The sequence below is a fragment of the Dama dama genome, chromosome 26 (assembly GCF_033118175.1).
Source record: "Dama dama isolate Ldn47 chromosome 26, ASM3311817v1, whole genome shotgun sequence".
In the NCBI taxonomy this organism is placed as follows: Eukaryota; Metazoa; Chordata; class Mammalia; order Artiodactyla; family Cervidae; genus Dama; species Dama dama.
This window is the reverse complement of record NC_083706.1, coordinates 22772718-22788612: the sequence shown is the minus strand read 5'-3', so window position 1 is coordinate 22788612 and position 15895 is coordinate 22772718. Positions and strand designations below refer to the sequence as shown.

At 37.1% G+C, this 15895-nt stretch overlaps 1 protein-coding gene across 1 annotated transcript in view; it reads right to left on the bottom strand.

Annotated features, from left to right (window-relative positions):
* Positions 1–15895, bottom strand: part of LAMA2 (laminin subunit alpha 2) — a 659970-nt gene that overhangs the window by 368971 nt on the left and 275104 nt on the right. The window contains exon 10 of the mRNA XM_061130198.1: positions 15800–15895. This exon is cut by the window's right edge and continues 65 nt beyond it. Coding sequence (XP_060986181.1) covers positions 15800–15895 — 96 coding nt within the window. The remainder of the gene's footprint in view (positions 1–15799) is intronic.

The following is a 15895-nucleotide window of genomic DNA, read 5'->3' as shown; positions in this document are numbered from 1 at the left end:
ACATATATACAATGGAATATTACTCAGACATTAAAAAGAATACATATGAATCAGTTGTAATGAGATGGATAAAACTGGAGTCCATTATACAGAGTGAAATAAGCCAGAAAGATAAACACCAATACAGTATACTAATGCATATATATGGAATTTAGAAAGATGGTAACGATAACCTATATGCAAGACAGAAAAAGAGACACAGACGTATAGAACAGCCTTTTGGACTCTATGGGAGAAGCCAAGGGTGGGATGATCTGAGAGAACAGCATCAAAACATGTATATTATCAAGTGTGAAACAGATCGCCAGTCCAGGTTGGATGCATGAGACAAGTGCTCAGGGCTGGTGCACTGGGAAGACCCAGAGGGAAGGGATGGGGAGGGAGGTGGGAGGGGGAATCAGGATAGGGAACACATGTAAATCCATGGCTGATTCATGTCAATGTATGGCAAAAACCACTACAATATTGTAAAGTAATTAGCCTCCAACAAACAAAAATAATTGGGGGGAAAAAAACTATATTGAATATTTCCCTTATGCTAGGATCTTAATTTAGAGAAAAGTCGCTCAGTCATGTCCAACTCTTTGCGACCCCATGGGCTGTAGCCTATCAGGCTCCTCCATCCATGGAATTTTCCAGGCAAGAGTACTGGAGTGGGTTGCCATTTCCTTCTCCAAGGATCTTAATTTGGTACTTGGGTTCCAGGGCCCCTAACTTCACATAATAAACCTTTAAGAGATCGGATCTTATCCCATAGGAATTGATGAAAGGTCATTAAAAGGTATACAGTAGGAGATAAATCAATACAACTATACTTGAGGGGTTAAACCTGGCAATAGTAAGTAAAGTATCCATAACATGAGACACTAGAACAAAGAAAATTTTCAATATCATAAGGTGCAGTAAAGGATTAATTCAATGGTCTTATTCAAACCTTGCACATTCTAAATTGAAACGACTGTCCTTTGACCAGCTCCTGGGACATAACCACTAAACCCTTAGAATATCTTGCCTGATAAAAATGTCTTTGTATATCTGAAACCAGGAGTCATATGAGATATTTTATGCTAATGATATGATTTATGGTAAATGCCTAGTTTTGTTTACCTGGGGTCCTTGCCATCATGTATCAGTTTGACCTGGGGTAGCTGAGACTGAGTAGACAAAGTCAGTCATATAAGTACTCCATATCTACTTAATTTGACCCCCAATACAAACCTTGAACACAGACTTCAGTGAGTTTTCCTTGTTGATAATAACTCATATGTGTGGCAAAACAGTGTTGTTAGGAGAATTAACCACTCTCTGTGTGATTCCACTGGGAGAGGATGACTGGAAGTTTGTGCTTGGTCTCTCCTTGATTCTCTCCTATGCACCTTTTGTTGCCTACAAAATTTGTTGCATACAAATGGATACAGGATTTCGACCTGTGTCCTTCTCATTTTATCTTTTTTATTTATTTGTCTGCACTCTGCACAGCTGGGATCTTAATTTCCCAACCAGGCATTGAACCTATGCCCCCTGAATTGAAAGTGTGGAGTCTTAACCACTGGACCACTAGTCCCCTTTTTTACTTTAATAAACCATGACTATAACTGCTTTTCTTTTCTTTTTTTTATTTTAATTATTATTTTTTTTTATTATTATTATTTTTTTTTTGGTCATACATTGATATGAATCAGCCATAGATTTACACGTATTCCCCATCCCGATCCCCCCTCCCACCTCCCTCTCCACCCGATTCCTCTGGGTCTTCCCAGTGCACCAGGCCCGAGCACTTGTCTCATGCATCCCACCTGGGCTGTGGGATGTTTCACCATAGATAGTATACATGCTGTTCTTTTGAAATATCCCACCCTCACCTTCTCCCACAGAGTTCAAAAGTCTGTTCTGTATTTCTGTGCCTCTTTTTCTGTTTTGCATATGGGGTTATCGTTACCATCTTTCTAAATTCCATATATATGTGTTAGTATGCTGTAATGTTCTTTATCTTTCTGGCTTACTTCACTCTGTATAAGGGGCTCCAGTTTCATCCATCTCATTAGGACTGGTTCAAATGAATTCTTTTTAACGGCTGAGTAATATTCCATGGTGTATATGTACCACAGCTTCCTTATCCATTCATCTGCTGATGGGCATCTAGGTTGCTTCCATGTCCTGGCTATTATAAACAGTGCTGTGATGAACATTGGGGTGCATGTGTCTCTTTCAGATCTGGTTTCCTCAGTGTGTATGCCCAGAAGTGGGATTGCTGGGTCATATGGCAGTTCTATTTCCAGTTTTTTAAGAAATCTCCACACTGTTTTCCATAGCGGCTGTACTAGTTTGCATTCCCACCAACAAAAGTTATGAATCTTTCTAGTGAATCATTCAAAATGAGTGTGGTCTTTACCAACACAACATGGTAAGGATAGTAGGATATCTATACCTATAAAAACAGGTTGACCAACTGTTAGTTTTACTTTGTTTATTGTGACAAATCTTGAGGCAAAATATTTTAGATCCTGCTATAGTTTCTAAATCTGTACACTAATTCACTTCGGTGAATCCTACATTCAATTAACTTCAACTCACTTCAAAACAATTATCAGCTCTAAGTCTGCATGTACCTTATATAATATTGCATAGTACCCCAGCTTGAAACCACAACTTTAAGTTTCTAGAATTCTTCACTTTTAGTCCTGAGTCTATACCATACTTTTTCTTTATTGAGTGTCGTTCCTAATCGATTGAGTTAGAATCACTCAACAGAAAAGTCATTGGTTCTGATTTTTCTCAACCTCTACTACAGTGAATATTAAGTCAATACTAAATATGGTAAATAGTAGTTCAGTTGAGTCGCTCAGTCATGTCAGACTCTTTGCGACTCCATGGACCAGGTTTCCCTGTCCTTTACCAACCCCTACAGCTTGTTCAAAATCATGTCCATTGACTCCATGATGCCATCCAAACATCTCATTCTCTGTCGTCCCCTTCTCCTTCTGCCTTCAATCTCTCCCAGCATCAGGATCTTTTCCAATGAGTCAGTTCTCTGCATCACATGGCCAAAGTATTGGAGTTTCAGCTTCAGCATCAGTCCTTCCAACGTATCTCAGGACTGATTTCCTTTGGGATTGACTGGTTGGATCTCCTTGCATTCGAAGGGACTCTCAAGAATCTTCTCCAACACCACAGTTCGAAAGCATTAATTCTTCAGCAGTCAGCTTTCTTTATGGCCCAACTTTCACATCCATACATGACTACTGGGAAAAAGCCATAGCTTTGACTAGAAGGGCTTTTGTTAGTAAAATAATGTCTCTGCTTTTTAATATTGCTGTCTAGGCTGGTCATAGCTTTTCTTCCAAGGAGTAAGCGTCTTTTAATTTCATGGTGGCAGTCACCATCTGCAGTGATTTTGGAGCCCAAGAAAATAAAATCTTTCACTGTTTCCATTGTTTCCCCATCTATTTGCCATGAAGTGATAGGACTGGATGCCATGATCTTAGTTTTCTGAATGTTGAGTTTTAAGTCAGCTTTTTGACACTCCTTTTTCACTTTCATCAAGAGGCTCTTTAGTTCCTCTTGACTTTCTGCCATAAGGGTGGTGTCATCTGCATATCTGAGGTTATTGATATTTCTCCTATTGATATCTCTCCCGGCAATCTTGATTCCAGCTTGTGCTTCATCCAGCCCAGCGTTTCTCATGATGTACTCTGCATATAAGTTAAATAAACAGGGTGACAATATACAGCCTTGAGGTACTCCTTTTCCTATTTGGAACCAGTCCATTGTTCCATGTCTGGTTCTAACTGTTGCTTCTTAACCTGCATACAGATTTCTTAGGAGGCAGGTCAGGTGGTCTGGTATTTCCATCTCTTTAAGAATATTTCACAGTTTGTTGTGATCCACACAGTCAAGGCTTTGGCGTAGTCAATAAAGCAGAAGTAAATGCTTTTCTGGAAATAACTTGCTTTTTCTATGATCCAATGGATGTTGGCAATTTGATCCATTGGTGGATATATTAATTCTTCTATGTGTGTTCTTATGGACTGGTTAAAGAGCCTATGATGCTTCTAAGAAAATAATGAATCAGGGAGAACATCGTTTTAGCTCCTCACTAGCACTCTGCTTTCTGATATGTATAGACTTGATTATTACATCAGATTCTACTTCCTTTTTAGCTTTCTAATCTCCCTTAAGAGAGTGCATATCTAAGTAATTTCTTATTTAAGGACTCCAGAATTTTCTTTAAATAGATACTAGTTTTAAAACAGTGCTTACTAGAGAACATCACAGTCTGATATTTAATACACTTTAGAGTGCTCAATTCAAACATAGAAGCATGGTGCTCCAGGGCCTTTATTACACCTCACAGAGACAGAGGTTCTCCACTTTTTAGTAGTTTTCTAATACACGTGATCTTGGAAGCTTGGGTCTCAGTTCTTTTTATGTGTTCCCAGGTACATAATTGCTTTTTCAAACTTTCTCTAGGAGTCATCAACAACTATCACCCATGAAGCAACCCCTGACTGTATTCCTAATTCATTTTCAACTTGAGAATGAACTATCTGCTTTATAGGTAGGTTCTTTGAGCATTTTAATTTCCTTTGCTATCAATATTAAATTATTAATAAATGATCTGTATATCACTTCTCACTGTTCCTTTATTCTCTGTTATTACTCACCCATTCATCAAATCATAGCTGACATACTACATACAAGGCATTATATGAAATGCCAAAGAGAATATAAAAAATGTCCTCAAGAGAATTACAGCAAAGGAAGTAAGAACGTGGACCAGTGAGTATAATACAAAGCACAAGGGAATTACTGTCTTAAGAGGGGTATTGAGTACATGCTCTGGATCTGACACTAGATTTATGACCAAAGTTTTCCAACCTACTGAAGGAAAAATAAGACAGAAAGGCCACAAGCTTGAAAGAAAAAAAATGTAATATATCTTAAGGTTTGCAACATCAGATTTAAACGGGCCTCTGCAGCACTGTTCTCTTTAATTAGAATGTTTACAGATGTAAGAATGTCTACGTGGTTTTTTTTTTTTAAGTCAATCAATCAATCCAAACAATAAAACCATCATTTATGTTCTCTTTTTGCCACTTATATTACTGAGATATTCGAGGACAAGCACCTTATCTTCTTATGTGTCACCTCCAACTCAGTCTCCAAAGCATGGCTGTGAAAATAACTGATAATGATGGTAACAGTCTATGACTTTTAGCCCAAATACTAATTTAGTCATTATGACATTTCTCTCTTTTAGCTCTCTATACTGATCAACTTTAAAAAGAGTTGTCAGCATGTAATTTAATAAAAATGTTAAAAGTCTTTTTAACTGTTTATCTAAACAAAATGGGGTCAAATCTAGTCTCTTGGCATTTCAAATGTGCAGCTCTCATCAATCCAGTAATTTAATATTTATTTAGAGTTCAATAGTATTCTTTCTAATTTCAAAATTTAATGGTAATTTTTTTACAGATAGGCCTATGAACTAGGTAATTTCCCAAATGCTCCACATTTAATTTTCAGAGTGCTCCAGACTTTCACTCTAGAGATTAACATTTCCATATATCATCTTATTTTCCTGAAAGCAAATATTCTAGCTCTTTCATTTCTAAAGCATTATTCCAGTTGGTTATATTAACAAAAATTAGACAAGAACTAATAATAGTCAACTATTTTTTCATTGTCAAAAATTAATCCACATAGCATATATTTTTATTCTCTTACATATTTTGATAATAAAAAGTGTCACTTCAGACCCATGGTTCTCAACCTAGTTTTTATTATCTTGTCCCTAAGGAACCTCTTAGTCATTTTTTTCTAATCATCACCAAAATGAAATTTTAATTCTACAGATATACTGTATGTGTTAACACACTGCATGAATATGCTTGCCTTATACATAAAATGGATATATTTTTGCCCCTCAAGAACAAATTTTTATCTCCTTAGGGAGAAATATGTGCTTTATATACATATTTCTGTTGAACATATTTAGCTGAGTATCTAATTAGATGTTTTTTGACCTACCCTACACAAAGTATGTAATAACTGTCCCTTTTTATTAAGTAATCTTTTTTCCTAAAAATAAAGTTGAATTATAAAAATATGACTAGATCCTTTCTTCTTGAAGTTAGAGACTGTTGGGTTGACATCAGTTTTCTTTTTTTTTTTTTCACATCAGTTTTCTTTTTGCTATAGTTTCCTCAGCACAGTTTCTCTCTAGAGAAATAGAGTCATAATAGTTTCCCTGTATTCTTTCTCATGAAATTACCTTCTTACAAATTAGGGACAACTTCAACAGTACATGTTTATCTGTGATTGTTAGCCAACTGGGAATTCTACTGACAAAGTTACCAGGAATATCTCCACTGACATTTATTTTTTTGTGATAATTTCTTCAGAAAAATTTGCAGCCATGACTGTTGGTTGGGGTGTTTGTAGTCAATTAAAGCTTCTCTCTATTATGGCCTTCATTCTAATGCACCCTAGTATTAAAAGAAGTTAACAAAAGAAGGATAATTAGATAATTAGCAGTATTTGTTGAGTATTTACTCTTTAAATACACTGTTCTAAGGTTAAATAATACTTGGTGGGTTAGAAAAAGAGAAGAAAAGCAATGAAAATTAGTTCTCAATTTTTTACAACCTTAACTTTCAATATAAAAAGACAATTAACATAATAGTTTTGAACTGTAACTGTCACAGAAGACAAATTATGGCATAGACTTTTTATGCTAAAAATTTTACATTTGTAATTTAGATTTGGGATCAAATATATAAATTAAATGCCTTTTGTAAAAATGCCCTGGGTTTGAATCTAACAAGAAAGTAAGATAAACATCCCTGTACATAAATGGAAAAGAGGTGGGAAATCCAGACCAATAAAAATATTGGCATACACTTTAAAAATCCCATTGGGGAAAAGAATGGAAACTTATCTCTACTTATAAAAATATATAAACAAGAGATGAACCAGCAGTCATTTATGATTATACTTTATATTTTGTTTCAATGTTACAACTATAGAGAATTAGGCAAGAAAGATTCAATATCATTTTATGGATTAAGAAATATGAATCAGTTTAAGCAACTGTCAAAGCTTCATACTTCTTTTTAGTTTTCTCCTTTCCTTCTTTTTTATGTATGAGCCACTGTGTTATCTTAGTTTTTAATGATGAAGAAAATACATAGAATTGATGTCATCACAGAAGTTTAATAGATGTTAAATGGATTGCAAATTGTGAAAAGATAATCAAGGAAAAAGATGACAAGTGACTATGGCAGAAGAATAATTTTCTCTTGGGGATAATGGATAGTTTACTGAGAAATGGAACTGAACCTTGAAAACTGCCTAGGTAAGAAAAGGGAAAAGGTCAGAGTTAGGTTTTCCAAGCAGTCTGAATAGAATCTGTAAAATTCCAGAGTTAAAAAGAGATTGGTGACTCAAGAAATTTAAGCAAGGCTAGAAGACAGAGGCTGAAGTTCAAGAATATTCCGGAGAGGTAAATCAAGGTCAGATCACATCATTTTGTGTGCCAGTAAGAAGTTAATGAAAAGTGCAGTCAAAAAAAAAAAAAAAAAGCAAAACAAGATAAAAATATAGACTTTGATTTCCAGTTTTTACTTCACTATTTGTCTATTATGACTTTGATAAAAATAAAAGCATGTTTCTACCTAGATCAAGGCCCATTTATATTATTTATCAGAGCCTGCAATTCAATTCACTTTGAATAGAGAATATGATACTAAACTTCAAAAGAGCCAAATTTTAGCATGTAGTACTTAAAATAAATGCCAAGAGTCAGAAGAGCCTTTAAATTTAATTGACTTGTCATATATCTGAAATTAGCTTGTCTCTTGTAATTTACCAGGAGAGACATTTTAAACATTTTAATAATACAGAAAATTAGTAAATATTTTTGTGTCTTGAGTTGCACTGCTTTCATATTTTGAAATATAATTAGGATGGTGTTCAGTAATATCATTATCTAAACAAGGATATAACAGAAAATCTTATGTGTAGACATTACAGAAGTTGATATCGTAGTAAGCTAAAAATTGCTTTTATATCTTTTTAAATTAGGAAATCCTTTTTTTCCCTTCAATTAGAGAAACTTTAAATCTAGAATTACTTCAAAGCATTAGAAAAGTACATATGCTAACTATCCATTATCCACTACCTAGAAGTTAAAAATATGCATATTTTCCCATGTGTGTTTCAGTTCTGTTCAGTCGCTCAGTTGTGTCCAACTCTTTGTGACCCCATGGACTGCAGCCTGCCAGGCTCCTCTGTCCATGAGATTTTCCAGGCAAGACTGTACTAATGACTGTTACTGGTAGTCAAAGAGAGCAAGTTAAGTTGTTTTTTTTTTTCCCCAAGCATAAGACCAGCTACTATTTATTCTAGGAACTCTAGAATAGTTGAAAACTAGAAAAAAAAAGTATAGATGAATGCCCTATCCACCCCCCAAAATCCGGCAACTTAAATATCTAGGTCTGAGATGGGATCAAAGTGGTAGAGCAGGTGGGCAGGGAGCTCACCACAAGCTCATCAAAAATACATCTACATGTAGAACAATTCTCAGAGAAACCAATGGGAGACCGGCAGAAGATCTCCTATACAATCAAAACTGTAAGAAAGACCTCCACACCACCAGGTTAGAGTGGGAAAATGAGGCATCAGGTCAGAACCCACTCCCCTTGGAAAGATCTGGAAGAAACAGAAGGGTCACACTGGCGGCTCTCACCTTGGGGACAGAGCAGATTAATTCACTCTGTGCTTCTCAGTCCTGGGATGCACATGGAGGATGCAAGTCCCCTTGCCTGCTGGAAAATCTGCTAAGACAGATGGGCTGTGGAAACCTTGACTCTACTGGTGAGGAGCGCTGGCTTGCTAACAGTCCGAACAGAGAGAGCCTTGCAATGGCGGCTGCCACTTTGCTGCACTTCCCAATCTGAAGGGGTGAATGCCCCAGCTCCACTCAACTCCACACTACAGCCTGGTACAAGAACAAGGCAACGATTCAGTCTACTTATGCAGAGACAGACCAGGGCAGCTGGGGTGTGATCTGGGCAGAGCTGAGACGACCATTGTCAACGCATCCACCAGCTAGTGCCACAGGAACACACAGTGGACACGTGCTAAATCTGGGCAGAGAGGCTCTGGGCAGGAGGATTCAGTGACTGGTTCTCCAGCAAGAATACATGCGCTCTGCTCACTCTACACCACAGCGGAGAACTAGATCTCGAGTAGACAGGTCCCAGAAGAAGTCTACCAAAGAGGCAGCCCAGATCCTAGGCAGCAGCACAGTTATCTCATTTTCTGCAGTTACAGTTCCCCAACCCCAGCCCCACAATCACCCCAATACCAAAACCAGGTAAAGATACCACAAAAAGAAAGTTACAGGCAAATATCACTGATGAACATAGACACGAAAAATGCTCAACAAAAAATCATAAGAGAATGCTATGAACAGTTGTGAAATTAGTCATTCAGTCATGTCTGACTCTTTGCAGTTCCATGGACTGTAACCCACCAGGCTCCTCTGTCTATGGAATTCTCCAAGCAAGAATACTGGAGTGGGTTGTCATTTCCTTCTCCAGTTTGAACAGTTTTATGCTAACAAATTGCAGAAATGGACAAGTTTTTGAAACATACAGCTTGTCAAAATTGAGTTAAGAAGAAATAGTTAACTTGAATAGATCATCACTAGAAGTGGAATAGAATCTGTAAAAACAAAACAAAACAAGACACATCTCTCCAAACAAGAGTTCAGAATTGGACAGCCTCACTGAGAAATCCTACCAAATGTACAATAAGGAATTTATCCTTCTCAAACTGTTCCAAAAAGTTGAAGAGGAGTAAACACTTCCAAATTTATTCTATGAAGCCACCATCACCCTGACACCAAAACCAGACAAAGATACTACAAAAAAAGAAAATTACAGACCACTTTCTCTGAGGAATGTGGATGCAAATATAGTCAACTAAACAGCAAATCAAATCCAACAAGAGCCCAAGTTAAGTAATATACTTCTGAAAGAATAAGAGACAGGCTAGGATATGAGAGATGAAGCAAATTTTGGGAGGGGAAGACACTAGGAGAGGAGGAGGATACAGTAAGAAGGCAGAAGGAAAAGCTTTGAGCGTTGTCTTGCTGAAATTAGTACACAACATATCAGTGTATTTAAAATTTTAAAATTTCTATTTGTGTATTTATAGATTTTTTTTTATGTTCTACATCTTTACATTAATGATAAGGGCATTTGTTTTCTTCACTTCACCTGAAATTTATCAATGTTTTTACATGTAAGACCTATTTCACTCACTTGCTTCTTGTATCAGATCATATGAATATATCACTATTTTTCTTATCTATGGATATTTAGATTTTTCCTAATTTTCATAATAACAAGCAGGAGCGTGCTGAGCATCTTTCATATTCTTCTTTGTACACGTAGCATAAGATTCTTTAGGGTAAATGTCTAGGTACTGAGTTGCTGGCTGACAGGTTTTAAATACCTTTAACGGTAATACTGCTGCTGCTGCTAAGTCACTTCAGGCGTGTCCGACTCTGTGCGACCCCATAGACGGCAGCCCACCAAGGCTCTCCCGTCCCTGGGAATCTCCAGGCAAGAACACTGGAGTGGGTTGCCATTTCCTTCTCCAACGCATGAAAGTGAAAAGGGAAAGTGAAGTCGCTCAGTCGTGTCTGACTCTTAGCGACCCCACGGACTGCAGCCCACCAGGCTCCTCCGTCCATGGGATTCTCCAGGCAAGAGTACTGGAGTGGGGTGCCATTGCCTTCTCTGAGTTTTGATACTACTTCATCCTAATTTTTAAAATTATTTATTTATCTATTTGGCTGTACCCGGTCTAAGTTGTGCCATGTGGGATCTTCATCATCTTCACTGCAGCATGTGGGACCTAGTTCCTTCCTGTGTTATGCTTAGTTGCCCAGTGGTGTCCGACTCCTTGTGACCCCGAGGACTGCTGGCCGCAAGGCTCCTCTGCCCATAGGGGTTGTACAGGCAAGAATACCAGAGTGGGTTGCCATGCCCTCCTCATGGAATAAATCTGGGCCCTCGGTATTAGGGTTGCAGTCTTAGCCACTGGCCCACCAGGGAAGTCCCTAATTCATTCTAATAAGAGCAATGGTGAACACTTCCATCTCCCCAGATTTTTACCAGCACTTAAAATTAGCAACTATCTCCCCATTTTAAGTATTACCTATGATCTTCTATAATCTTTTTAAAAATACCTCTACTTGAGAACATTTATTCCTGAGTACCACATCGTCTTGTTGCATTCTAAATATTATTACATTTCCTAATTGGCTATCGCTGGTGTGCAGAAATGCTACTGCTTTCCATAGACTGATTCTTACAGTCTTCAACCCACTGAAACTCTTCTGGGTTCAATATTCTTTGACTAAAGTACATATGTCACTGAGAAGCTTTTTCAGTGAAGTTGAACTGCTGGTGGTGAACATTCACAATAAACTGATATTTGTCTCTGGTTTTAATATTTTTCCTTGACTGGTGAGCAGGGATTCTACTCAACCCTGGTGGTGGACTTTTTTTTATCTTCTTCAAACTGAGCATATAGAATCTTCTTTAATTCTTCATAATTCTTTACTCAATTATTTCTTGAATACTATTTCTCCCCAATTTCATCTAATATCATCTTTGGCCACTTCTGCTAAACTTATGTTGAATTTTATTGTTCTACCAACCATGCCACTTGGCATCTCATGTTTTTATTTCTTTACCTCCCTATGACAATGTATAAGTATTTTACTCCATTCTGTATTTCTGATCCTCTATCCAACAGTTTTCTAACCTCTTCTTCAACCCACTCACTGAATTTTAAATTTCAATGACTACATCTGATTTTTTTGTTCATTTCTAGAAATAAATTACATCAACTTTTTCCCAAACCTGCTTATTCTTTTAATATAGTACCCTAGTTTTTGTTTTTTCCCCTGTTTTTCTTTCTTTGTGCTTTTATCTTCTACTCATATTTTTATGACTATTCATTTTCTACATATTTTATTTTTGTGATATATATTATTAAATTGTTTAAATATTTTTATGTGTGTGCAATTTTTTCAGGTTGTCTGATTCTTTCTTGTTTTTAGTTTATGAACATTCTGACTTCTCTGACTTCCAATTTCCTCTTGCAGGTATTTTCCTATTGTGCAGTATACTACTTTATGGTAGGTTCACAGTCAGTTAAGGCTACACTTTCTTCCTGTGGAAATACCGTTTGCTTGATGTGCTGAAGAATTCCAGCACCTAAAGGGAGATTAAAACCAACCCCATTCCATGTGGCACTCAGATTTGGGATTTTGACAGTGCCCTAATTTTCACCTACCTAGAGCCCCAAAGGAAAGAGAATGTTTTCTGGTTGACACGCCTCGCCTCTGGGTGTAATTTTCTAGTGCCTGCTTGTTGACTGCTAGAGAGCATTTCTAGAGTCCAGGTTTAAATGAATTCAGTTCTTGTTTCCCTCGGTGGGTTCAAATCTTAGTGTCAAGGTTCAGAGAAGCCATTAAAACTCTAAACTTGAATTCCTATCTCAGCATTAAGACCAGCCTCCTATCTCCAATGCCATGACCTTAGTTGCATAGTTTTGTTTGAGTTTATGGGCTTCCCTGGTGGCTCAGATGGTAAAGACTCTGCCTGAAATGCAAGAGACCTGGGTGCAATGGCTGGGTAAGGAAGATCCCCTGGCTAAGGAAATGGCTACTCACTCCAGTATTCTTGGCTGGAGGATTCCCCATGGACAGAGAAGCCTGGCTGCTATAGCCACTAAGAGTCAAACACCGCTGAGTGACTAACACTTTCTCTTCACTTCACATGCTTTAAGTGAAGGAAATGGCAACCTGCTCCAGTATTTGCCATGGGAAATCCCACTGACAGAGGCTGACAGGCTACGGTCCATGGGGTCACAAAGAATCAAACACAACTTAGCAACTAAACAGCACCACGCTTAACTCAGATTTCCTTCTTTGGTCTGATATCTAGGAAATTCCCTTTCTTTCCTGAATCTACCTGATTGCAAATTTTTTTGCTCCATTTTATCCAAAATACCTGTATGCGAAATGGAAGAAATGGGAATAAGGTGTCCACTTTTCTCAGTACTGCATTTAAATAGAACATTAGTCACTTACAATTTACACTAGAAATAAATTTAGGCCCAAGACTTTACAACAAGGTGATTTCTTAAAATGTTCACAGACTTAAGGTATTTTTTTTAACGAAAATTTTGGAAAATTAATATATATTACAGTGAAAAAGAATAAATGTGCAAGTGTTTACTGGTTAATACACATTTTGAAGATGAATGCCTTTATAGGTATCATCAGATTTGAATTTAAGTCTCTACTTAGCTTCCAAATAACATTTCATCTGTTAAACAGCATTCTGATCCATGTTGTTTTGAGTAATCAGCTGACAACCCTATGTCAAATGATGTTTTTGTGAAACATGCATAAAATTCAACACTTCTAAAATTATTTAGATATCTAATGAGATTTGCTTTCTCCAAGTTTTTATCCTATAAAGCATTCTAGTTTATAAGAGCTTATAGTCATCTATTTAAAATATCACATAGTTGAAGAGAACTCTTTTAATGATGCAACTTACTTAGTTTTGCATTCTCTTTTATTTCTTAATTACTATTTATTATTGTGTTCTAATTGTCTATGTAGAGCTTCAAGTGACTGTAAGAGGCATTTTTTTTATTAGGATTGGAATCACTCTCTGAGGCAGGCAGAGACCAGCCAGTGGCTTGAGCAATTCTCCCTTGGAGCTCTGCTAATGATGACAACTTTCCTGTTCTAGCCTTTCTCATATATGTATCAAAGAAAATGAATGGGGCCTGCCTCCTTCAGCTGTTACTCTTTCTTTGCAAATACCAGGCATCTTCCCTCTATGAATAATATGTGTATGACAACATTCCCTTTTTTTCCAGTTTTACTTCCTATGCTCTAGAGACTCAGAAGGTTTCTCTTTCATTTGAAGCTCAGCTGTGCCTGTCCTTTACTTGAGCAAATGATAAAGCTAAGAGATTTCTGTGGAGTTTTGGGAAAGGAATAAAGCACATACAGGAACTATATTTCATAAATATTAGAGATGCTTCTAGGATTACTCCAAAAGATATACACCACAAGACAGGTGGTGTCCGTTAGCAAGTGATCACTCACAGACCACTGTGGTATTGATCTACAAATAAGTCTTCATCTTAGATAATATTAGACTAAAAGGTACTAGATGTAGTTAGTTTACTATTTTTCAACACATGGCAACTCTTTACCGTGGACTGTAGACTTTCTGCACGTTTATGTAGACAGGAGTTTTATTGTTTCAGTGTTCCAAGATAGGCATCTAAATAGCCCTGGATATAACATATATTTAATTATATAACTATTACAATATTTAGCTTCTTGTCCCAACAAACGTGTTCTCAACATGGATACTAATATTTACTTATTTTATGATTTAATGTTTGTATACATATGCACATGTAAACACAAACTATCAGTATATAGTTTATAGTTGTCTAGATAAGACTGCTTCACTAGAGGTTCAGATGGTAAAGAATCCACCTGCAATGCAAAAGACCTGGGTTCGATCCCTGGGATGGGAAGATTCCCCTGGAGCCTGGAGGAGGGCATGGCAACCCACTCCAGTATTCCTGTCTGGAGAAGCCCCATGGACAGAGGAGCTTGGCAGGCGAGAGTCTATGGGGTTGCAAAGAATTAGACACAAGTGAAGTGACTAAGCAGCAGCAGCAGATAAGGCTAATGAATTAATAAAGGAAATATTCTTAATAAAGTTTCATCTATGCTTTTTCTTTAAAAAAGTAACATTTATTTTAATATTTGTATGGGATTCTAACTTTTTCAATGGAGTGTTTATTCTCTCAACTAATATAGCTAACATTGTCTGATCTGAATGTTTTGGAACTGATTACTGTAAAGTAAACCAGTTTTATAGAGAAGGAGATGGCAACCCACTCCAGTATTCTTGCCTGGAGAATCCTGTGGACAGGGGAGCCTGTGGGCTGCTGTCCATGGGGTCGCACAGAGTCGGACATGACTGAAGCGACGCATGCATGCAAGCCAGTTTTATAATTTCAAATTTGTACCTGCTTCTGTGTTTCCTCTATGTGTAAGCTGCAGGTACAGTGTGTCCATGGTGATAGAATGATGTCCTATTATCTGAGTGTGTACAATAAACAAAGTTGCATTTCTGAAAGTACTCTTATGAGGAATTACTGAGCATGTAATCAGATCCACTAGGGTGTCTCACATTTTTTGGTAATTAAATAGACGATTTTGAACATGGTATTTTCAGACTTGTCTGGGTTCAAACTTCAGAAGATGATTTGAAAATCTAGAATGAAATCTTTGAGATAATTCTTTTCAGAATTAGATAAGACATGAAGCTAAAGTAGATTTGAGTGTACAGTAGTTTTAAAGGGTTACTGGCTTTAGTGTTGTATATTTTAAAATTAACACACTAGATAGATAAGGGGGCAAATGTGTTTCTGTTAAAATAACACATTCTTAAGATGACTTCTCTTCTGTATTTGTAAGTTTTTAGACCAAAGGCATGTGTCTTGCTGAACCAAACCTGATTCTAAAGACACTTAGAGGAGTGCTGCCATGGAATAGAGACTGGATATTTACAGAAGCTCCAATCGCTTGATGTATACAAACATAAGAGAGAAACTAAGGAAAATAACCTTTGCTCTAAACAATGGGACATTATTTGAGTAAACGAGGTACCTTGCAGCTACAGGGTCCAAAACAGGGGTCCTCGTTTGTGCTCCCAGCGCCACTGCAGTTGCAGGGCTTGCAGTCTGGGTAGCCAGCGTAACCTCT